The 23300-nt window shown below is 59.2% G+C and overlaps 7 protein-coding genes across 7 annotated transcripts; 4 read left to right on the top strand and 3 right to left on the bottom strand.

Moving 5' to 3' along the window:
- Nucleotides 1-9: 9 nt before the first annotated feature.
- ACA1_208240 (aminotransferase, class IV superfamily protein) lies at nt 10-1640 on the top strand (the record flags this gene model as incomplete). The annotated part of the gene is made up of 9 exons (XM_004339914.1): nt 10-146; nt 279-366; nt 484-559; nt 660-760; nt 864-921; nt 1017-1109; nt 1179-1292; nt 1390-1469; nt 1527-1640. 9 exons carry the CDS (start codon nt 10-12, stop codon nt 1638-1640), a joined length of 861 nt encoding a protein of 286 aa, XP_004339962.1.
- A 602-nt stretch (nt 1641-2242) lies between these two features.
- Nucleotides 2243-8837, bottom strand: ACA1_208230 (uncharacterized protein; the record flags this gene model as incomplete). The annotated part of the gene is made up of 23 exons (XM_004339913.1): nt 2243-2506; nt 2630-2727; nt 2864-2936; nt 3056-3147; nt 3257-3390; nt 3456-3568; nt 3643-4203; nt 4289-4588; nt 4717-4797; nt 4919-5194; nt 5278-5459; nt 5584-5690; nt 5775-6061; nt 6223-6420; nt 6514-6630; nt 6798-6920; nt 7034-7105; nt 7172-7292; nt 7415-7547; nt 7668-7774; nt 7911-8073; nt 8207-8311; nt 8405-8837. The coding sequence occupies 23 exons, from the start codon at nt 8835-8837 to the stop codon at nt 2243-2245; spliced, it is 4140 nt and encodes a 1379-aa protein (XP_004339961.1).
- Nucleotides 8838-9102: 265 nt separating this feature from the next.
- On the bottom strand, nt 9103-12704 carry ACA1_208220 (SAC3/GANP family protein; the record flags this gene model as incomplete). Its single annotated transcript, XM_004339912.1, has 14 exons — nt 9103-9303; nt 9778-9901; nt 10017-10153; nt 10260-10511; nt 10540-10608; nt 10702-10836; nt 10974-11058; nt 11159-11287; nt 11367-11468; nt 11584-11847; nt 11961-12036; nt 12123-12253; nt 12361-12507; nt 12616-12704. Coding segments are annotated over 14 exons (1941 nt in total), but the record flags the coding sequence as incomplete, so codon positions are not given.
- A 264-nt stretch (nt 12705-12968) lies between these two features.
- Nucleotides 12969-14361, top strand: ACA1_208210 (GIYYIG catalytic domain containing protein; the record flags this gene model as incomplete). Its single annotated transcript, XM_004339911.1, has 7 exons — nt 12969-13195; nt 13271-13353; nt 13447-13525; nt 13607-13676; nt 13769-13868; nt 13952-14118; nt 14194-14361. The coding sequence occupies 7 exons, from the start codon at nt 12969-12971 to the stop codon at nt 14359-14361; spliced, it is 894 nt and encodes a 297-aa protein (XP_004339959.1).
- Nucleotides 14362-14806: 445 nt separating this feature from the next.
- Nucleotides 14807-16626, top strand: ACA1_208200 (uncharacterized protein; the record flags this gene model as incomplete). Its single annotated transcript, XM_004339910.1, has 6 exons — nt 14807-15010; nt 15167-15255; nt 15343-15688; nt 15831-15912; nt 16039-16187; nt 16366-16626. 6 exons carry the CDS (start codon nt 14807-14809, stop codon nt 16624-16626), a joined length of 1131 nt encoding a protein of 376 aa, XP_004339958.1.
- Nucleotides 16627-16883: 257 nt separating this feature from the next.
- On the top strand, nt 16884-17387 carry ACA1_208190 (uncharacterized protein; the record flags this gene model as incomplete). Its single annotated transcript, XM_004339909.1, has 1 exon — nt 16884-17387. One exon carries the CDS (start codon nt 16884-16886, stop codon nt 17385-17387), a length of 504 nt encoding a protein of 167 aa, XP_004339957.1.
- A 1343-nt stretch (nt 17388-18730) lies between these two features.
- Nucleotides 18731-22941, bottom strand: ACA1_208180 (villin headpiece domain containing protein; the record flags this gene model as incomplete). Its single annotated transcript, XM_004339908.1, has 9 exons — nt 18731-18844; nt 18974-19056; nt 19175-19664; nt 19747-19986; nt 20070-21323; nt 21358-22031; nt 22113-22389; nt 22499-22616; nt 22742-22941. The coding sequence occupies 9 exons, from the start codon at nt 22939-22941 to the stop codon at nt 18731-18733; spliced, it is 3450 nt and encodes a 1149-aa protein (XP_004339956.1).
- Nucleotides 22942-23300: the final 359 nt, after the last annotated feature.

The raw sequence follows: 23300 nt of genomic DNA, 5'->3' as shown, positions 1-23300 counted from the left end.
AGCGAGGCGATGGAGGCGAAGGCTGTCGTTGGCGAGGAGGCCTACTGGAATGGGCGCTGGACGAAGGAGCCCATCACGGTGCCGGCGAATGACCTCTCCGTGCTTCGCGGGTTCGGCTGCTTCGACTTCCTCACGACCTACCAAAGGTGCCGGCACCGTAGTCACCCCCCCCCCGGGGGGGCCTTTGTAACTCAACTACTAATAACATTATGAAGTAAATGTAGCACTGTATTATTATATTATTGTATATATTAATTATATTATATTGCTGGGTGCAGGCGTCCCTATCGCACGAAGGAGCATGTGGCGCGCCTCTTCCACTCGGCAGAGCTGCTGGGCCTCACCGTGCCTGCCACTCAGGACCAGGTGCGCATATACTTCTAATAATAAATAAATAATAATGATAATAATCAATAAACGTTTTTATCTCCTATTTTATATATATCTTTTTAAATTCATTTGTTTGTTTTGTTTGTTTACAAGGTGGTGGAGCTGGTGCACGAAGGCATCAAGCGCAACGCGCACCTGCCGGAGCTCTACATCAAGATGACCGTTACTGGTACAGCCCACCAGTGCGCCATCTTTTTCCGCGTACGTAGCGCCTCACAAGTTGTGTTCTCTTCTCTCTCTCTCTCTTCTCTCTCTCTCTCTCTCTCAAGGCGGCGTGGCCAAGGACGGCAAGGCCCTGGAGCCGGGCGAGTCCTCGTTCTACGTCACCTTCGGCCCTGCGGCCCCTACCCCTGCGTCCTACTACCAGAAGGTACCGACACCGATCCACCGTGCGGTGGTGCGTGTGCGTGTGCGTGTGCGTGTGCGTGTGCGTGTGCGTGTGTGTGGCTCGGGCTTATCCGCATGACACTCAGGGTCTCCGACTGCACACGGCCGCCTACGAGCGCTACATTCCCAAGGCCAAGTCGCTGGGTACCGCAACCGCACACATGCTTGTGGCGCGCGTGTCGTGTTGCGCGTTGTGCACTATTTCTAAAAACAACATTTATGTATATATGGCTGCGTAGCGTACATGGCGGGCGTGGTCAACTATCGCAAGGCTAAGGAGGCGGGCGTTGACGACGTGGTCTACGTCGACCGCCACGGGCGCATCTTGGAAGGTACACTTGCCCAAGCTTCCCTGCGTGACAACTGTGCTGACGTCACCACCGCCACCACCTGCGCCACAGGTCCGACGTGGAACTTCTTCGCCGTGCGCGACGGCAAGATCCTGGTGCCGCACAACGAGCTGGTCTTGACGGGCATCACGGCTCAGTTCGTCGAGGAGGCCGCCAAGCGGCTCGGTGGGTTCCCCCCTGCGTTGCCACAGCTCCGAACTCAGCCCGTGGACAATCATAGTTTAACTCCTATGTGTGTTTGTTTCAAAACCGACGATTGCAGGGTACGAGATGGTGTTTGAAGAAGTGCCCGCCTCGCAGATCGAGTCGTTGTCGGAGGCCTTTGCCACCAGCACCACCAAGGTACCCAAAGTAGTGTGTCATCTGCGCCGAGAGCCCGCACTGACGTGGCTTGTACAGGGAGTGATGCCGATCACCGAGATCGACGGCAAGAAGATCGGCGACGGCGCCGTGGGACCGATCGTCACTGCGCTCATGAAGGCCTTCGACGAGGAAACGCTTGCGCCCTCGTAGAATTGACATCCCCCTTCCCCTCCTTTTGTTGGTTGGTTGGCGTTCAACAAAAATGGATTTTAAAAAAACAGAGGCTTAGAGTAGGGCGAAGTGCTTGGTCTGGTCATTCAACAGATCTCATCCAGGTCATGAAGTTGCAGCTGCTTGGCTCAGGCCACTGAACATCAAAGTGGAGGGGATTCATGCAGCAGTCGCATGGATGTTTGTTGCCTGTGTTGGCTGTGTTCAGGGAGGGATGGTGAGAAACACTGTCAGGCATGCAAGGAAGGTGTGGGTGTGTGGGGGGAGGTCACCTGACACAGTGGGTGGCTTGCCTTCATAGTAGTCAGCTGGGAATGCTTGTGGCTCATGAAAAGGGGGGCAGTGGCCCTATCACTCAGTTTGGATGAATTGATTTTTGAGGTAAGTTCTACCAGGATGATGAACAACAACCACAACTCCTTGAAGAAGATCAATGGCAACATCACCTTCACTGACTCCAAGAATGACTGCTACATCGCCTTCATGTGCCCCCCCACCTCAGACATGTTAAGCCACCAGGTGCACCTCCACGGCTTCTTCATAATGTTGGGCCACCAACTGGAAGACTTTGTATTCCACCACTACGCGCCCTCGCCCAGCCCCGGCGCAGCGACAAAGATGAGGTGCCGGGGCGGCGTGATGGTGTGCGGGTGGTGCTGGTGGAGCTGGGCCGACGCGACGACCAACTGGAAGTGCTCGAGGCTGTAGGTGCCGGGCGACATGAAGCACGGCGTCACGTCGAACCGCACCTCGCCGCCCGCCGGCACGCTGCCGGCCTGCAGCACCGTCGGTCCGGTCCAGAAGTAGTGCTGCTCCACATCCGCCTCGGGCTCCACGAGCGCCACCTTCACCGAAGCGAGTATTAATCGATGTGTGCGGTGGTGTGTGCGGTGGTGTGTGCGGCGGTGTGTGCGGCGGTGAGGTGGTACCTGTTGCTGGCGGGATACGGACGAGGTACGACGGCGCACGCCCGGCTGCTGGTGTGTCACACGCGAGCCGCCACCACCGGAGTAGGAGGGACGCCGCGGCTGGTTCGGCCGAAGGAGCTCCAATCGCACGCTCAGCTCTGCGCGCATCGATGCGCGCTCGCGATCGTAAGCAATAACACACACACGCACACACACACACACACACACACACACACACACGCACACACACAACACACACACACACAACGACACCGATCAAGTTTGTGTGCGCACCGACGCCGGACGTGTTCTTGACTTGAATCGTGGCCGGCACAACACACGGCGCACCGTCAAACTCGTGCACTACCTGCATGCGGCCAAAAAATTAAATCAATCAATAATCATAATAATAACAAATATAAATAAAATATACAATAAGAAATAAGTAATTATTTTGTAAGGCCAAGGACAGGGGCGTTTGGTTACCTGTCGCGGCGCGACGACAGAGAATCGCAGGGGCTGCTCCAGGCCGGCTTGGCTCAAACTGGTATCTACATTGGCATCCGTCCGAGGCGGCCCTGCGCACATAAGACAATATGTAGAATATAGAGAAAATGGATATATAGATATATAAATATATAAACATGAACGACCAAACTTACATCGACAGAAATGAAAACAACGTACGGGCAGCCGGTGGTGAGGTGGGCGAGCAGGGGAGGTATTGGAAGCCGCGGTGTACGACGCCACCGGTCTTGGTCCGCCAGAAGACCAGCAGATCGAGCGCCGGCGGCGGCGGCGGAATTGGATCGCCCGTGAGCCTGCAGACAACCGCACACGTCAGTCCCTTGAGCCCACGACACACAACGCACGACACGACACGTACGGGTCGAGGTTCATGAAGCCCAGCGGCACGAGGGCGGCCATGTGCCGATCGCGCTCCACGCTAAGGAAGCTGTTGTAGGGCTGCTCGCGATGGTCGACCTCCGTCGTGTCATCCTGCCGGAACCGCCGAGCGAGTGAGTCGAGCGACACACGACACACACGACACAGCGGCGGGGCTGAGAGCGTACAAAGGTGAGATGGGTCCCGACGCGGTGGTCGTTGGAGTCGTGGTCGTCGCGTGGCAGAATGCGGAGGAAGAAGGTCTTGGTCTGTCCGGGCTCCACCCGGTAATGCTCCGGCGCGCCCGCGTCCGCCGCCTTCTTAACACTGCTGCGCCGACGTCGCCGCGGCTTGGGCTCCGCCGTCTGCTGACCGTGTGCCACGTCATCATCGCCGCCTCCGTTGTCGTCGCGGGCCGCGGCGAAGATGACGTCATCACCGGCGGCGGAGGCGGCTGCGGGGGCGTGGAGCGGGGCGAGGGTCCACTTGCGGGAGATGGCGGAGACCTGGTGGAGCCGGAAGGAGGTGTGGTCGTGGGCGTTGTTGGAGAGGGAGAGGGCCAGGACCTGCGAGGCGAGGTCCATGGCCGACACGCGCAGCCACGTGCTGGCGCCGACCGACGGACGCACGCGCACGCTCTGCGCCATGCGGTGCAGGCGGTAGGCCATCCCCGTTTGTTGGTGGTGGCCGCTGTGCCTCTGCTTCGCCTCCGCCTCCTCGCTTTCCACGCTCTGCTCCTCTTCAGCATTCTTTGAATTCCACACCACACGCGACACGACACGACACGGTTTCAGTGAATGTAGGAAGGAACGAGCGGGCGGGCGGAGGCCATACGTGCGGTTGGTAGTAGAAGAGGAATCGGAAGGTGGTGTGGCCGGTGGTGGCGGCGCGGATCCAGACGGGCAGCGACACGGCCTCGCCGGGACCCAGGGCCTTGAGCCAGCTCAGCTTGACCACGCTGCCGACCTCCTCCGCCGCCGGCGCGCCAAAGGGCGGGTTCCACGCTGCAGGGAGCGCGTGCGGCAGCTTCGAAGACATCGAATCGTCGACCTCCGCGGCGGCGCTCGGATCATCGCCGCCGATCAAGAAGAAGTGCGGATGCGAAATGCCCACACTGATCCCCTCCAGCCCCATCTGTAGGGTGTGGCGGGTGTGGCGGGTGTGGCGTGTGTGGCGTGTGCGGCGTGTGCGGCGTGTGCGGCGTGTGCGGCGTGTGTCAACCGCACGCAGCTTACGATCGCGATTGAGCGGGGAGAGCGTACGTGTCCGATGTTCTTGAGGCGGAGCGTGAGAAGGGCGACCTCACCTTGCAGCATCTGCTCTGGAAAGTGCTCGAAGCTCGCCTGCCAACCCAGAGACATGCGTGGTGACGTCAGCACCCACTAAAATATAACACACACACACACACGCGCGCGCGCGCACGCACACACATACACACACACAGCTCCCCTCTTGGGTGCGTACCTCGATGAGCGGCATGGCCCCGACCACGTGAATGGCGTTGTTGTCGGCCGGTGACGACGGCTCGCTGGCCGGAGGCGAAGCAGAAGAAGAGGCGGAGAGGGACGAGTAACCGGCGCCCGCCGTAGACGAGTGCAGCTGCCCGCCGCCGCCACCGCCGACGAAGCACTTGTGGAGGTTGATGAAGTTGGACTGGCCCCAGAGCATGCCGCACAGTTTGAACCCGATGCCCTCGATCACCAGCTGGCCCTCCACCAGGGGCACCACCCAGAACAGCAACTGCGCATACCGCACATACCGCCGAACGTGTGAGCGTTGGACGGACTGGAATGCGAAGCAGGCAGGTGGGGGATTCGTAGTACCTTCTGTTTCTCCTGGGCGCGCAGGACGTGGTTGAAGGGCTCGACGAGGAACCTGGGCGAGTCCTCCCGCTCGTGTGCGGCGTCGGCGTCCACGGGCACGTGGGTGCACACCAGCTGGACGTCGGTCAGCTGGATGGGCACCTGGAGCGGATTCCGCACTTCCACCTCAATATAGATGTACTCTGCATTGCACGCGAGTTAGGCCTCATAGGAACCACAAGCACACGCACACGCACACGCACACGCACACACTGCCGCACACTCACCAACGCACAACACGCGCGGCGGCGAAGGAGAGTACGTTACCTTGAATGACCGACACCGGTCGGGAGGACGGCAGCGAGGAGCGCGGGGCCGACACCTGCCTCAGCACTCGGCTCTGAAGCGAGTCCCAGAGCTTCTGCTCGCCGCCGCTGTCAATCAATGGCACACGACACGTTAGCCACACGTGCACCGTGTCGTGTCGTGTTGCGTGTCGTGTGGCATTGTGGTGGTACCTGGAGGGGTCGTAGGAGGCCAGGAACAGACGGACCGACTGCTGGTCGATCACGGGCACGGGCAGACACGAGGCCACCAGCTCGGACGACGCGGTGCTCGTCTGGGCGATCTGGGCCGCCAGGTGGAGGAACTCGCGCAGCAGCGAGTTCTGCGCGGGCGGCGGCTGGTGGCAGTCGGAGAACAGCTTCTGGAAGAAGGCGAGGCACCGCTCGTGGTTGCCCACCAGGAACGAATAGCGGGCTAGCTTGATGTGCAGGCTGTCGCCAATACCGCCCCAACCTCGGTTCTGTGTGTGGCAAAGTGTGAGCGTTCAACACACACGCACGCACACGCACACGCACACAACCGCACACACACACACACACACACACACACACACACACACACACACACACACACACACACACAACCGCACACGCATCGCTGCACACGGGGGTTGGAAGGTACCTCGTAAAGGGAATATGCGGTGAGGAGGCAGCGGAGGCCATGCCGCAGCTGGCCCACCTCGCAAAACTTGCTGCCGGCGGCCACCAGCTCCAGCCCGAACTGTCGAAGGCCGGGCGTGGCCTGGTGCAGGAACTGGAAGGCCGATTGCTCGTGCAGCAGCGCCGCACACGTGTTGTCCGGGAGCGCCAGTGCCGTTCGCTGCGGAGAGAACACGAAACGAAACGAAACGACACACGCAAACTGAGTTACCAAACACCGATGACGACGACGATGACGATGAGTCGGACAGACCTGCAGAGTGAGCGCAGCCTGACGAGGAGAGGAGGTGGAGAGCAGCTCGGCCAGGAACACGCTCGCTCGGACGGCGTGCGTCCAGTTCTCGGCGCGCCGGTAGCCGTCCCATGCCGTCTCCAAATATTGCTCCACCTGCAAGACAGTCGTGTTGTGTCGTGTTGTGTCGTATTGTGTGTTGTGTGTGTGTGTGTGTGTGTGTCGTGTGTGTGTTGTGTGTGTGTGTGTGTTGTGGTTTAGCTCTCTCCTCAGCGTCTCCTGCGCGAATGTGATGGGAGGCTTACGTCGCGACGAGGTCCCCTGGGCGTGGGATCGGACATGAGCGTGGCCAGGCCCATCATCTCCTGCGCGGCTGCGTAGTATTCCGGGCCGCACTCTTTCTCCGATTTGAACTCGCCCGCGAGTTGCTGTCGGCCCACCCAGAGTCAGAGCCAAGTCAACGTCCCCACAATGCACGCGACGCACACGACCGAAGGTGGGTTGGTCGGCCTCGATCGAGTCGAGTCGAGTAGGAACTTACTTTGTAGTTGGCCAGGGCCAAGTCGTACATGCCGATCATGAACTCGAGATCGGCCAACAGTCGCGTTACCTCCTACACACGCATAGAGGGGGTCAGCTCAGTGGGGCGATCATGGAAGCTATTCGGGGGGAGCGGTACGTGAGCGCGGCTGTCAGGTCTGCTGGACGGGGTGGGCGCCGGCTTCGCGGCCTTGGCCCGGCCAAACTTGAGGCCCATGAAGGACGACGCTCCAAGCGCCATCGCCGTCACAAAGCCCTTCCTGCGTGTCGTGTCGTGTGTGTGTGTGTTGTGTGTGTGTGTGTGTGTGTGTTTTACGTCGGTCACTTAACAAGTTTTGCTGTTACGACACATCGCTCGTGTGCCTGTGAAGGGAGCGCGAACCTGTTGGCCATGACCTGCTCGTGCAGGCGCCCGATCACGGACTGCATGTGCTGGGCCACCGTCTTGGCGCTCAGGTTGGCGATCGTTTCCTGAATATTCCGCACATCTTCGCCCGACAGATACCAACCAATGCCTGCGTGCACAAAGCGCGCGGGGGGGTGAGTGTGGTTCGAGATGAGGGCCGCCATGACGTTGGTACGCGTGGTGGAGGCTACGGAAGCCGACAAGCTGCTGCTGCTGCGTAATGGGACACCGTTGCCAGTGGCGCTACCTGCTTGATCCGATGGGAGCGAGTTGAGCTTGAGCAGCGCACAGTCCTTCCCGAACGTGGCTCTGATCTCGGTGAGCGCTTGCTCGGCACTGCCCAGTGCAATGAAACGCGACACACGACACACGACACACACACACGACACACACACACACACACACACACACACACACGAGATGTCGCGTTAGACTTGCCTGTGGTAACGCTGAGTAACAACGCCACACGTACTTGGGCGGGTTCTCGGCGGCGTTGTCGTGCAGGAGCAGGTGGAACTTGGCGATGTTGGGGTCCATGAAGCCGTCTTTGAAGATGGGCGGCAGGTCGGGCGGCTTGTACAGGTCCAGGAAGCTCTTGGTCACATTCTCCTCGCCCGTCGAACTCACAAACAGACCTGGCCCACGGCAACGCAAAAAAACATACATTTTGTTTAGTGCAACAAAAACAAATAAAAATACAAAATAACAAAACAAATAAAAGTGATAAAAGAATAACATATAAAATGCGAGTAGTTAGGGCGCCTGTACAGGCGACCGGCACGTCGAAGTGTTCGTAGGGAGCCGGCCCGATGGAGCGCAGATAGGCCCAGCGATACTGGGTGTACCAGGGCGTCACATCCTGCCCCTTGCACGCTGCACGTCGCACCACCACCACAGCGCCATGTTCAGTCTCGTGTCACCACCTGGAGGGGATGGCAGCGTTTGTGAGAAGAGGGCGCAGCATACCACGTAGGAAGGAGGCCACGCCGGCCGGGTCCTTGAGGGAGAGCGGCGGCGCGTAGGCATCATCTGCAGATGAGGCCAGCAGACGACGCAGCGCTTCGCTTTCGCGATCACCCAAACCACCACCTGTAGCGACAGCAGTGGCAACCCCGCTCTCCTCGGCATCGCCGCGCGGCGTCGACGGGGATGCAGGCGTCGATGCGGGGGGCGAGGGGCGTGTAAAATCTTGGAGATCAGCGAATCGCAGCTGGAAATCGCGTACGGCGTAGGTGCGATCATTGGGGCCGCGTGCTGCGAGGGTGCGTGTGGTGTTCTGTGATCGAAGGACCTCGACGACGCGGCGCCCATTGCGGGCGCACACGGCCTCGGCCCCGGGCGTGGCAATCACCACGCACGTGGGGACCAGCACCCCACGCACCAGCTCCCCCATCTCCATTGTTGTGCTTCGTTTGCTTATTTATTTTGATTTATTTTTTGTCGTAAAATACAAGATAGAATTGCTTTCATAATGCTGGTTGGAAAGGAAGAGAGAGGCAAAGAGTTTCCAGTGCATTAGTTGCTTGGCCAAGTGATGAAAGAGATGAATAAAATGGTGGACGAAATAATGCTGCAGGTTTACGAGATTGTCGAAAAGCATGTATTCATATCTTCAGGTGCATCGTAGAACTCGTCTGAACGCGTCAGGGGATCTACTCGTGCTCCTAGTACCAGTGCGAGCGGGCGATCTGATCGTGCTTCCAGTTGCCCCACGTGTAGATGGCGATGCCGGCAAGGATCGGGGGGGCGACGCGGGGGAAGTTGTACTTCCACCTCTTAATCTGCCGGGGGATGAGACCGGTCCAGAAACCGGGGAACATCTTTTGACGGAAGGGAGAGAGCGTGTAGGTAGTCCAGCGAACGCCCTGCATCATGAGCACGAGATGATTAGCGAATTGGCCGGTGCTAATGATAATTAATTGGCCGGTGTAGCGCAAAGCGGCGCAGCAGTCTTGCTGTAATAAAAGAACAGCTTCCTTAGAGCATATGCGCAAAAAGTGCGGTTCATTCTCAAAAGCATACCATTGTGGATGATGTGGTCGATTACTCACTTTGGCACAACCGCCCCACACCCTTGGGCCTTTTCCTTCTGCCCGGAGTCAGACAAAAAAGAAATAGAAGAAATTCATTTTCTCTCTACACGAAAAAGTGCTGCAAACACGACACACACGACACAACACACGACACAGCACAGCACACGACACAACACAACATCAAAACGAAGACAGATGCAAAAGAGAAAGGGCGGTGAACGATGACTCGGCGGCAACCATGGCTCAGGACTCTGGTCGATCGGGGTGCTTGGCGATGAGAGCCGCGTAGAAGGCGCGTGTGTCCACCTCGGTCTTGGCCTTGGCGTCGAACACGACGCCGTTCTCTCTGAGGAACAGGAGGCCCGTCTTCTTCCTGTTGCCGAACGCGAGCTCCGACAGCAGCCAGTTCACATCGATCGTTGGTCGGTACCTGCGCGCGCCGTGTTGCGTTGCGTTGCGTCGCGGCACGAAGAAGCCAAAGCAACAAACACATCAGCACAGAGTTGGGGAGAGAACAAGAGAGAGAGAGAGAGGCGGAAGCGTACGCTTTACAGATGGTCTTGAGGGCCGTGATCCGCATCTTCTCAATAAAAAGGTCAATGATGTAAGCGCCCATGTTGGGCGTTTGTTTATACAGTTTAAAGAAGTTGTGGTAGTCCGACATGGCCAGCGCCGCTCGCACCTGTCAACGACCAAACGTCAGCAATCATGATGGAACACCGTGAACCATTGAAAGTCTCACAACCAAAGCGTTGCCGTGTGTGTGCGTGTGTGGTGGGGCAGGGTACCCCGAGGGCGTGCGCGATGGGCCGAGCTTCTCGTTCTCGCGGGGTGAGCTCGGCCATGAGGAAGGCCACGTCCGCCATGGAGTTGGAATATAGAGAGTGGAGTATCCTGTAGCCGGTGAATTCTTCGACGTTGCCCTGGTCTTCTACTTCGTCGTACAGTTCGATCAGGCGGGATTGACAGGCATTGAACTCATAGACATCGCCCTGTTTGGTTGCGCCGTTGAACTGTGAGTTGGCTGTCCACCTCGCGTACTGCGCGAGCCAACAGGAAAAGACGTACGTTTTGCAAGGCAAGACGCGCATGTTTCTCGTAGACTTTGATGGTGAAGCCGTTCTTGATGTGTTGTACCTGGTGCAAAGGAAGATGAACATGAACTGCGTGAGCGTGACCGTTCGTGCGTAGGACCCGTACATGGGAAAAAGAGAGAGGATGGCGGTGTACCGTGAGATCTTGACGGATGGCCTTGAGCTGATTACAAGTGTAGATGTAATCCGGTTTCTGCGAGTACTTGTCCAGCAGCGCCTTCAACCACTTCTTCAAGATGGGCTCCGGCCGCACAGTGGATGGGTCGGGAGCCTGCACACAACGGAAGGAAAAGGAGAAATATTAATAAATCACGCGGCGAGACACAACTCCTTAAAAAAAAGAAAATGATAATAAACAGAAAGATAAATGATAGACTAATGCCAGAAAAGGCGTCAGGAGCGACGTACAGAGGTAAGGCGCAGGTATTCCTTCTCGAGAGTAGTGCATGTTCCTCGCACCACCATTCTCTCCCAGTCTTGGTCGTCCATATCACTGGGAGCGCATTAGCCACAACGCATGTGAGCGTGGGTAACTCATTCAGCGGGGCAACCATCAGAACCAAAGAACGGTGAGTGCGCGCAAGAGTACGTACAGGGCCACGGACGGCTGCGAGGAATTGCTGCGCCGCCGACGCGGCGCTTGCGTCCCCACCTCGGCAAAGCGAGCGCTTCGCAGGGCACGCCTGTCGTTACCTCCCTCCAAGCTCATCAGCTGCAGTTGTCTGTTCGACCGGCGCAAAAGAGGGGAAACGTTAGGCCGTCTCACCACGAATAAAAGCCATTGGGGGGGGCAACGATTACTTTGATTTCTTCGGCTCTGGTTTCATCTTCTTGCGCGACTTCTCAGCAGCGTTTGGGCTGGGGGCCTCGGCGGGTCTCTTTTGCTGCTGCTCCGCTCCAAGCCTGCGCGGGTTCGCCATCGATGATCGTCAACACTCTTGAACAAGAGTCAAGTGTGTGTGTGTGTGTGTGTGTGTGTGTGTGTGTGTGTGTGTGTGTGTGTGTGGGCTCTTCATACCTGGGAAGCGCTTCCGTGTCCCAGTTCTTGGTCCACATGCTTCCGTCTTGCATCGTTTCGCTGATGACCCTCTTCAGCACGGTCTCCATCTCGTTCCTCTCCTGGTCGCTGGTGCACGAGGCAAAGGCTCGCTCCACATAGGCACGCAGGTTTGGCGGCCAGCCACTGGCCGTGCTGGCCGTCCCATTGCCACCGGCGGATTGCATGGCCTGTGGCGTAGACGTGACCGGCGTCTTTGGCTGGAACTTGCCCTGCGCAACGACCCTGTTCGGTGTGCAACCAACAGCCCGAGGTGAGTACTTCTTGCGATTGTTTTTCCAGCTGCGGGCAAAACAAGGTGCTTCAGGCTCCAGACGAGGTGACGTTACTTGGCGTACGAGGGGTTGCTGGGTCGCAGCTGGAACGAGACCTTCGGCTGAGGCTGAGCAGAGCCAGCGCTCAAATACGCCGGCGCTGGTGCATGCGAAGCCACAACACACGAGTCCTCATCAGAAGGGGACTCGTGTGTGTACTCACTCAGAAGACTGCCACACACGTACCAGAGGGCTGCACGTAGCTCGTGGTGGTGGGCTGGGTCGGGTCGTACATCTCCACCGCCGCCTTGGCGGTACTTGCCGCCGCGGGCGCTGACGAGGCGGCTGCTGGCCCGGCCTGCACGGGACTCCCGTACCTGGAAGCGACGACGGCCGCCAGGCCAGTCAGCAAGAGCCCTCCCACGACTGCACGGCCCCAACGGCCCGGACCGAGAGCTCTGATGAGGATTGGGAGGTGACGTACCCTGTCATGCCGTACTGCTGGTAGTAGGCTGCCCACGCTGCGGCGTGCTGAGCTTGATAGCCCTGGGGCTGACCGGGGTTAGCAGCAGCACTCGTAGGCGTGGTAGCCGCAGTCGCTGGCTGGGCCTGCGCGGTCTGGGGTGATTGCCTGTTCGTGCGGACAAGATGGCCAGGCGATGAGCGCGAATGTCGAGGTCCATTTGTTACGTAAAATCGCAGAGATTGCCCGCCATTGCGCCGGGGGGGGGGAAGTTACCAGGCCGCGTAGTAGGCCGCCCAGGCATTGGTGTCCCATGTCTGTTGCTGATTTCCATAGTAGGACGCCGCTGCCTGATACGTCGGCCCTCTACATGGAATCAAGGTAAATTATTGACATTTGAGTCAAATTGGCGTTGTGAATGGTGAAGTTAGTACGTGGAGAACCCGTACCCTGGTTGCTGCATGCTGCTCTATGCGTGCCAAGTGCTTACCACCAAATCCAGCTCCCTCTGCAGTGATGCTTCCACAGCAATGGTCCGGAATCTGCCTCTGGAGAGAAAATGTTAAAAAAATTGAGTTGAAAGAAAAAGAAAACGTTTTTGGCGCGAAGGCAAAAACAACAAAACAAACATGGAGCACGATGGCGATGAAGATGATGATTTGGAAGGCCAGGAGGACGAGGCGGAGGAGAGGGAAGGCCCGCGCCGATTTTTTGGGTGCTACTTGCTCACCTCGCGCAACGAGGCGTACCGACGGCACACCTACATCGGTTTCACGGTCAATCCCTCGCGACGCATCCGCCAACACAACGGCGAGCTCGTGCAGGGCGCCAAGCGCACGCGCACCAAGCGACCCTGGTAAGTCTCATTTCATTTTTTTATTATTAATTTTTTGTAAAAACCTAAAGAGCATTTTTTTGCCTCTGGGCGTAGGGAGATGGTGATGGTGGTGTACGGCTTCCCTTCCAAGACGGCTGCGTTGCGCTTCGAGTGGGGCTGGACCTATCCGCAGAAATGTACACCAGCTACTCCCACGTTCAGTGTTGGTAAATCCCGTTTCTTTAACACGTGCGGTGCGTTGCGTGTTGTGTGCGCCGTGTCCTGGGCAGCCAGGCGTATCAAGGAGGCGCTTTCGCATCGCGACCTCACCAAGCTCGGAAGCCCACACATGCTCAAGGCCCGGTTGAGGTACCGTCCGTGCTTGCTTGTCTCTCCACCTTGTGTGCCCCATCAACCCGAACCATTTCTCCACTGTCGGCCGCCACACAGGTTGATGTTTGAGCTGCTGCACGTGACCCCTTGGAATCGCTTCCCACTGGTCATCCACTGGCTCACTCAGGTCTGGATCGCAGCAACATCGCCTGCCAGGCCAACGCTGATAACAACCGTGAATGTGTTATTTATTTATTTGTTTGTTAGGAGTACCATCAGCTCCTCGACGGGTGCCCGCCACCGCCGCGCCACATGAAGGTCAACATTGGGTCGCTGGCTCAGATCGAGCCCTTGTACAAATCAAACACCAATGCTCAGGGTGCGTTCGTCACATCCCTACTGCTGAGTCAGGCTTGTGCTCGACTGAACTCAAGTCTGTGCTCTTCTTCGCGGCTCCGCCAGATTCTGACAGCGAGTCGCTTGGCTCGGACAGCGACGGGAGCGGCGACGAGGCCTCCAGTCCCGACAGCTCGGACGGCGAGGCCGAGCGAAGACCAACAACGGCCACTACGACCAGTACAACGCAACGGGAGGCGCTGTGCTGCTTGTGCAGGACCGTGATGAAGGAGGTGCACACCACCACCGCCACCGCACATGAATGGTTTGCGTGTGCGCTGACTACTTTCGTTTGCACTGTCAACCAGGACGAGCTGAAGCTGCGCTGCTTGAAGCGGTCGTGCAAGCAGAAGGGCCACATGCTCTGCTGGGCGCAGCGGTTCCTGCGCGACCAGCCGGACGTGCTGCTGCCCACCACCGGGACCTGCCCGTCGTGCCAGACCGCGCTCTCCTGGCCGGAGATGCTCAACGGGTGAGCCCCACAGGTTCTGCCTCTCCCCTTCGTTCTTGAGCTGGTGGTTTTCAAAGTTAAATTGTAACACATTACAGTTTTAATGAAATTATAGAGAGTACATGACTGTGGGCATCTTGAAATCGCATAGTTCTCCAACTCCCATGGGATGAAACCCCGTATCTTGACACCTTGATCACGGTCCGTGTGTCGGGTGTGACCTGCAAGTGAGCGGCGCAAGCCCTCGAAAGGCGTTGCAAAATTCGCGGGAACCAAACTTTATGGCAGTGTGCCTTTCCTCGGAAGTTGTGCGGGTCGTGTCGCTGTTGGTCAGTTCTCAGGAGTTTTATGGAGAAGGTCTGGACGCCTGTCGGACCCTCTGGAGCTTGTGGGAGTGGTCAAAGCCAGGGGGCAAGGGGCAGCTCGAAACACAAACACAACAGGTCCACCCCCCCACCCACTTCGCCACTATGGCTGCGCGGCAGGTTCAAGTGGTGCTGCCCTTCAGCGAGGACAAGGACAAGGCCCGAACGAAGAAGATCATCCACACCGTGCGCGGGTTGCCGTTCGTCTATGGATTGTCCATCTTCGAGGGCAAGCGGGAGAAGCTGGTGGTCTTCCGAGTCACCCCCAAGGCCACGGGCAAGTGTTTCTACGCGCTCCAGTCCCTCGGCGTACGACCCCTTCTCCTGTCTTTCACTCTCTTTGTTCTATTCTTGTTCATTATTTGAATAAACAATAACCACTTCTTTTTTGTTCATTATTTGAATAAATAACCAATTCTTTTTATATATATTTATCATAAATATCTCTTCTACTCTTTTCAACAGGTGGGGCAAGATTTCGGGCATGTGGACATCGTGGCCTTGCACATCACCGTTCCGCGCATCAACGTGCGCAAGAAGCCGCTGCGCAAGCGGTTCGAACGACACCAACACCCCACGCAGCTCCCTCTTGTTGTGTGACCTCTCATCATTGTCTCTTTCCATTTGGCGCAAACGCTCAGACTACAGATAACGGACCGGTACTCGGTGGAGGAGATCTGTCGAATGGTGGAGGCCCAGAATGTGTTCACCTTCGACTACCTGGTGTTCGTGCTGTCGGCGGCTGTCATCGCATGCTTGGGCCTGACCACCAACTCGGGGGCCGTCGTCGTCGCGGCCATGCTCATCTCGCCCCTCATGGGACCCATCGTCGCCGTGGCGCTCGGGTTGGCCATCCAAGAGTGGTCCATGGTCAGGCGAGGGTTCATCAACGAGCTGGCGGGCACCCTCCTCGTGTTCCTCACCGGCTTCTTCTGGGGCCTGGGCACCTCAGTCTTCCCCGGTTTATGGGAAACCGACGAGCAGGAGGTGCGCACCATCATCACCACAGGCGATACTAGATACTTCGTTCTTCGTTCTTTGCTTTTCGTTCTTTGCTCTTCGCTCTTCGCTCTTTGCCCATGTGTGGTTGTGCTAATCTGGTTGCGTTTGCCGCTCGGCGGGGATGCAGAGCCGAGGCACCTATTGGGCGAGCGTGGCAGGCATAGGCATTGCCATACCGTCCGGTGTGGCTGTGGCCGTTGCCATCGCAGGTGATGTTTACACTCTTCGTTCCAGATCCCACACACACACACACACACACACACACACACACACACACACACACACACACACACACACACCAAGCTTGTGAGTAACGTCAGAGTTGCGCTTTGCAGGGGGTGGGGCCTCTTCGCCGATCGTGGGCGTGGCCATCAGCGCCTCGCTGCTGCCGCCCATCGCAAACGCCGGGATGCACTTCGCGCAGGCTCTCATGCAACGCCTGACCGACGAAACCGCCACGGATGACTGGGAAACGAGTTGCAGGGTAACGCCGAACACACAACACACACGACACACACACGACACACACACGACACACACACGACACACGACACACAGTAACCTGAACACATTCTTCTTCTTGTTGTTGTTATTCCCTGCTCCTGTTCGGCACCAACTTCGTGTGCATCGTCTTCTCGGCGCTGCTGCTGTTCCGAGTGAAGGGCGTGAAGCGCAGGCGGGTCGACGTGTCGGCCCTGGTCAAGCAGGCCGAAGAGAAGCCGCGAACCGAAGACGACCTGAACTTGTCGACCGACAACAGGAGCACCTTCGAAGGGGGTGATGACCGCGACTGTTTAGAGGAGGAGCATGGTCATCTGGCGGTGGAGGGTCCAGGCGCCACGTCCTCGGGCGACATGGAGACCATCACCCTCACAATCAACCCATTCGATGATGACGATGATGTGTACCATAAACAGAGTTAAAAATTACAGGTAATATGAAAACATATTATCACTCTGTCTTTATGGTCATAGGATATAGGGGAGAGTTGAGGTGCGACCCAAAAAAATGTGTCTTATTTTATAATGTGTCTTATTTTCCCTCTTAAAATAATGTGTCTTATTTTCCAAGCCAATCCGAAGAAATCAGGGCGAAACTTCGCTCTGCCTTGTTGAAGGCCCGGCGAGCTGCGACAGACCAAAGCGCCAACACTAGCACAGCTGGTGTGGAGAGAAGAAAGATGAACAAGAGTGTCGCGGGGAAGCGCAAGAGGTCCACAAGCGACCCTGCACAACAACAACTGACACAACCCCCAACCTCCAACAACAACGAGACCGCCCTACCTCCGACAAAGTTGCCACGACAGACGTCCTACGCGCAAGCCAACCTCCTCTCCTTCTTCAGCAGGCCGCCCCCCAAGCAGCCCAAGGAAGAGGACAAGGGCCGGGCTCGACTCGAGATCGGCTACGCCCAGGCCGAAGAAGAGCCCACGACGAACGAGAAGGAGAAGGTTGAAGAAGAAACACAAAAGCGACAAGAAGAGAGGGAAGAAGAAGAAGAAGAGGAGGAAGAAGAAGAGATGAAGAAAGGAGGTCGTGTGGCCCAGCAGCTGCTGTGGAAGGGTGCGAGTAGTAGCAGCGCGGGCCGGACCTGCGGCGGACGGCCCGGACCCGAGGGCTGGCAGGAGGTGTGGGATCGCATCGTACGATATCGAGCAGAGCACAAGGTTCCCCTCCCTCCATGATGAAGAGCGACTGGGGTGGGCTTTGAGTGAGCGGCTGCCTACCTCACACCACGCGTTCGGTCAACTGCGAAGGCGCCGGTGGACACCATGGGCTGCGGGTCGATGGCCAATCGCACCGCCCCGCCCCAAGTCCAGCGCTTCCAGACCTTAGTGGGCCTCATGCTGTCCAGGTCTTCTTCCTTTCGCCTTGTCTTCTCCGCTAAACCAACCAACCAACCAACCTTTCCAACCTTTCCAACCTTTACAACCTGCACAGTCAGACGAGAGACCAGGCAACGGCCAAGGCCATGCGCCAGCTGCAGGACAGTCTAGCTGGCGGGGTCAACGTACATTCCATCCCCTTCCCTTCTTCTGGTGACTTTATTCGATGCATCTTTATTCACTTCATCACGGCCGATTTGCGAGACATGCATTCAACACTGTTATTGTGCGGTACTGTGCTGATTGGCTCAACCATCGGTCGAGTGCTACAGGTCTCCTCCGTCATGGCCACGCCTGAAGAGGACATAGCGGCGCTGATCAAGCCCGTTACATACTTCACACAGAAGGCCAAGTACGTCCTCAAGCCCACACGATGACGGCTTTCAGTGCTCCGCGGCTGGCTGAACGCAGCGAACAGGAACATCAAGAAGGTGGCCGAGATCTTGCACACCCGCCACCAAGACGACATTCCAGCCACGTTCAAAGGTCTTAACATTTTGATAGTCCCCCCACATCAGATCGTTAGGACTGAACAGTGTGTCGTGTGTGTATCACACGGCAATGGCAGGGCTGACCGACTTGCCGGGTGTGGGGCCGAAGATGTCGCATCTCTGTATGCAGTACGCGTGGGGCAAGACGGAGGGCATTGGGGTCGACGTGCACGTCCACCGCATCAGCAACCGCCTCGGCTGGGTCCGCTCCACCACCCCCGAAGCCACGCGCAAGGTAAGTTGTTCTGCGGCAGCCACCACCACCTCTTCGATGCACGCCTTCGCGGATCTGATTCTCAAGCTGGGCGGGGGTGCAGCAACTGGAGGAGTGGTTGCCGCGGGAGCACTGGAAGACCATCAACAACCTCTTCGTTGGCTTCGGGCAACTGATCTGCACGCCAACACACCCCAAGTGCGCCGTACGAGCTCCCCTACTCTCTACACCAAGTGAAGTGGTGGCTGACGGGAGAGCAACGCAACGCAGCAATGTCCGGTCAACACGCTGTGCCCCACCGGACGGACCAACCTGTCGCTTGTCTCTGCTCCTCTCCAGCGTTGACGATGGGTTTCTCTCTCTCTCTTTTGTTTTTTGTACGTTTTATGGGACAAAACAACGTTTGGGGCTTCCAGTACGGATTGCCTGGCGATCGATCAGAAGAGCTCGGTGGCCTTCTTCTTGGCCGACTGCTTCCACTTGGGCAGCTTGGGCCACTCGGCCTTCGAGCAGCCCATCACCGTCGCAAACTCGGCATCGGACAAGTATATCTGATATGATGATAAGCATTACGCCACAACAAAACAATATTATAACAAGCAAGCAAACAAAGTTTAGCGATTCGTTACGGCACACAGACCATCACCGGCCGAGTCGTGTGACATGGCTACTCTACGTACCTCGAGTTGTGTGAGATCGAGGTCGTCGACGTTCACGCGCGCCTTGAGGTCAGCGTAGGAACGCACGATGCTGGTACCAGCACCTGAAACGCACCGACACACAAGAGAAGCAACTCATGAGCCGCTACGCAAACAAAGAAGAAAAAAAAAGGTAATCATAAATATAATAAATATAATATAATATCATAAAAAGGTGAGTACCGGGCTGGGGCGAGGCCGGGGCGGCGGGCTCGGCGGCGGCCGTCTTGGTCGCCGACCCGGACGAGCTCAGCGACGTGCCCGACGACGACGACGCGAGCGACGGCGTTGGCGAAACGGTCCTGACGCCCGAGCCCGACGAGTTCAGCGAGCCCGGCGGCGACACAGTCTTGACGCCCGAGCCCGACGAGTTCAGAGAGCCCGGAGGCGACGAGACGGTCTTAGCGCCCGAGCCCGACGCCAGCGACGCAGCGCCGGCCGGGGTGGTGGCGGTGGCGGTGGCGGTGGCGGCCTGCTCGGACTGGATCTCCTTGACGAGGCCGTCCATGGTGCGGCCCTTGGCCAGCTTGGCCATCCAGGCCGGCTTGTCGCCCTCGGGCTTGGCAGGGGTGGCGGCGGTCTCGCTGGCCGACGAGGCCAGGCTGCCGCTCGGTCGCGACTTGAGCTTGGACATCCACGCCGGCTTCTCCGGCTGCGCCTCCGCCGCAGGCTCCTGTGTGTGCGCGTGTGAGGTGTGTGCGTGTGCGGTGAGTGGTGTGTGTCGTGCGCCGTGCGGAATGCGAGGAATGCAGTACCTCGGCGGCGGCGGCGGCGGGCGTGCCGTTGGTCTCGCCGGCGACCTCCTTGGCCACGGGCGACTTGCGCAGCGACCCCTTGAGCGCGCCGAGACCGCCCACGATGGCGCCGATGCCGGGCATGGCCACGCCGCCAGCCACGGCAGCCGCGACCGAGGGCTGGCCGCCCAGCTCGGCCTTGAGCTTCGGGTCGACCTGCGACTCAGTCATGTTGTACGGGTCCACCAGCTCCAACAGTTTCTGCTCCCACCCAGATGCGACTAGGTTAGTGTGTGTCGCGTGCGTGCGTGTGTCGTGTGCGTGTGTCGTGTCATGGAGCTCACCGGCTCGTTGGGCTTGATACGGGGCATGCGACGGCTGGCGGAGGCCTTCTTGCCGCTCGGGAAGATGAACGAGCCGCGGCGGGACGCGGCGCTCTCGTCTTCTTCGGTGACGGCCGGCAGCGCGTCGGACGACGTCGACGCGGTCAGTTCGGTGGGCGTGGCGGCCGCCTCCTGGGCAGCGGGCGCAGCCTCCTGGGCCTGCGCCGTAGTGGCCTTGACGGCCTCGGCCTCCTCCTGCTCCTTCTTGGCCTTCTCCTCCGCCTCGGTCTTGGCCTTCTCCGCAGCAGCGGCCTCGTCGGCCTCCTTCTGCTTGCGCGCGGCCTCGGCCTCGGCTTCGGCCTTGGCCTTCTCCGCGGCGGCGGTGGCGGCAGCGGCGGCCTCATCGGCCTCCTTTTGCTTGCGCGCCGCCTCGGCGTCGGCCTCTTCCTTCTCCTTCCTGGCCTTCTCCTCCGCAGCGGCGGCGGCCTCGTCGGCCTCCTTTTGCTTGCGCGCCGCCTCGGCGTCGGCCTCTTCCTTCTCCTTCTTGGCCTGCTCCTCGGCGGCGACGGCAGCGGCGGCCTCTTCAGCCTCCTTCTGCTTGCGCGCAGCTTCGGCGTCGGCCTGCTCCTTCTCCTTCCTGGCCTTCTCCTCAGCGGCCGCGGCGGCCTCCTCAGCCTCCTTCTGCTTGCGCGCAGCCTCGGCGTCGGCCTGCTCCTTCTCCTTCCTGGCCTTCTCCTCCGCGGCGGCGGCAGCGTCGGCCTGCTCCTTCTCCTTCTTGGCCTTCTCCTCGGCGTCGGCCTTGGCCTTCTCCTCCTCCGCGGCGGCAGCAGCGGCAGCGGCGGCGTCGGCCTGCTCCTTCTCCTTCCTGGCCTTCTCCTCGGCGTCGGCCTTAGCCTTCTCCTCCTCAGCGGCGGCAGCGGCGGCGTCGGCCTCCTCCTTTTCCTTCTTGGCCTTGGCCTTCTCCTCGGCCTCGCGACGGGACTTCTCCGCCGCGGCGTCGGCCTCCTCCTTCTCCTTTCTGGCCTTCTCCTCCGCCGCAGCGGCAGCCTCGTCGGCCTCCTTCTGCTTGCGCGCCGCCTCGGCCTCGGCCTCCTCCTTCTCCTTCCTGGCCTTCTCCTCTGCGGCAGCAGCGTCGGCCTCCTCCTTCTCCTTCTTGGCCTTCTCCTCGGCGGCAGCGGCCTCGTCGGTCTCCTTCTGCTTGCGCGCCTGCTCGGCCTCGGCCTCGGCCTTCTCGCTCTTCGTCTTCTCCTCAGCGGCGGCAGCGGCGGCGGCAGCCTTCGGTCTCCTTCGTCTTCTCCTCCTGGCCGACGTCGGCCTTGGCAGCGGCCTCGGCAGCCGCGGGCTGGGCCTTGGGCTGCGCCTGCGCCTTGGGCTGGGCCTTGGGTTGCTGGGGCTTGGGATTGGGCTTGGGCTGCTGCTGCTTGTCCTGGCGTGCGGCGAGGCGGGCGCGCGCCACCTCCTCCTCCATCTGCTTCTTCTTCTGCTTCTGGTTCTCCGCCGCCTCGGCCTGCGCCGCCGCCGCGGTCACCGGCTTCTTCTTGGCATCGGCCGTCGTCGTGGCCGTCGCGGCGGTCGTCGACTTGGACTTGCCGCCGGCCTTGGCGGTGGCGGGCTTCTTCTTGGCGGCGTCGAGCTCGCGCAGCTCCTGCAGCACCTTGAGCACGTCGGCCGGCACCCCGGTGTCCTTCTTCTTCTGCGGCTGCTCCTTCTTCTTCTGGGGCTGCGGCTGCGGCTGGGCCTTCTTGACGGGAGCGGGCTGGGCCGGCTTGGCAGCCTTTTGGGCGGCGGCCTGCTTCTTGGCGGCGGCGACGGGCACGACGGCGGGCGAACCGGGCGCGATGAAGTCCTCCTGGATGGTGAACGTGGCGGCCTTGCCGCGCGGCGACGGCGATCGCTTGCGCTGCTGCTGAGACTGGGACTGCGCGACCTTGGCTGTCGCCAAGGCGGGCGCAGCGGCAGCGGCGGGCTTGGCTCCCTTCTTGCCTGCACAGATCGGCGAGCGCGCACGCGATGAGACACGACACACGACACACGACACACACGACACACACACGACACACACACCCTTGGCGGCAGGGGGCTTTGGCTGGGCCTCCTTGGCACGGACGGGCTTGGGCTTGGGCTCGGCCTTGGGCGACGCCGCAACTACGGCGGCCGTTGTGGACACAACAGCGCCGCTGGGCGATGCCTCGGCGGCGGCGTGGGCCTGCACAGGCGCCCCCTGCTTCTCCGCCTCCGCAGCCACCGCCGGCGCGGTCTTTTCCTGCTGCTGGGGCTGTCGTCGCTTGGCCTTCGGCTTGGCTGGCTTGCTCTGCTTTCTTCGTCGGGCCTTGGCCGAAACCTGGCGACACGCACGACACACAGCACACGACACGACACGACACACACACGACCCGATCCGTAAGTTGTAAAAATGCAAAAAAAAACCAAGTGTAGAGGGGACTGCGTACGACGGGGGTTGAGGAGACGGGGGTGACGTGTGTGGTGTAGGCCGGCTGCCCGGGCTCCACGATATCAAAGCCGCGCCGAGCGCTCGTCTGCTCCTTCTTCGGTGCCGTCTGCGTCTTCCTGTACCAGTCATAAATATAAATACAAATACATAAAAATAGAAAATACCAATACGACAAAAAAGGAAAAATAAATAATTAACTGCGCGAAAAAGAGAACGAAAGAGAAGAGGGAAAAAAACGAACTTGGCATTCGTGGAAGGGACGGCAGGCAGCTGGTTCGGCTGTTTCTTCTGCTGGGGCTGCTGGGGTGCGGCCTTCTTCTTGCCGTCAGCGTTCTGCTGGGGCTGCTGCTTCTTCTGCTTCTTCTTACCGTCGGCGTTCTGCGGCTGCGCACTGCCGTTTGTGGCAGCAGCGTTGGTGGCGCCCTGCTGCTGCTTCTTCATCTTCTTCGAAGGGCCGGCAGATGGCGCGGACGATGAAGATGAAGAAGATGAAGCCGCAGATTTCGGCTTGGAAGATTTTCCGGCAGCGGTGGCCTTACCTCCGCGCGGCTGTGCATTGTTCGAAGTGCGAGGAGCGTGCATGGCGTTTGTGTGGTTGCCCCTTTTCTTTGCGACCTAATCTCGCCTCGACTGCTTGATTGATTGATTTGATTGTCAATCTCTGTGCGTCACTGAGAGAGCGCGAAAGCGGAGCTGACAGTCTGCCTTGTTGGTCTTTATTGGGGCAACCTCGAAATTTCGCCTTCATCGAAGAAGCCTCAAAAGGACGTGGGGCATGCCCTGCTAAAGTAAGAGACCCT

This window comes from Acanthamoeba castellanii (assembly GCF_000313135.1).
Source record: "Acanthamoeba castellanii str. Neff unplaced genomic scaffold scf7180000084757, whole genome shotgun sequence".
Lineage (NCBI taxonomy): Eukaryota > Discosea > Longamoebia > Acanthamoebidae > Acanthamoeba > Acanthamoeba castellanii.
The sequence above is the reverse complement of the archived record's forward strand: the minus strand, read 5'-3'. Positions and strand labels throughout refer to the sequence as shown.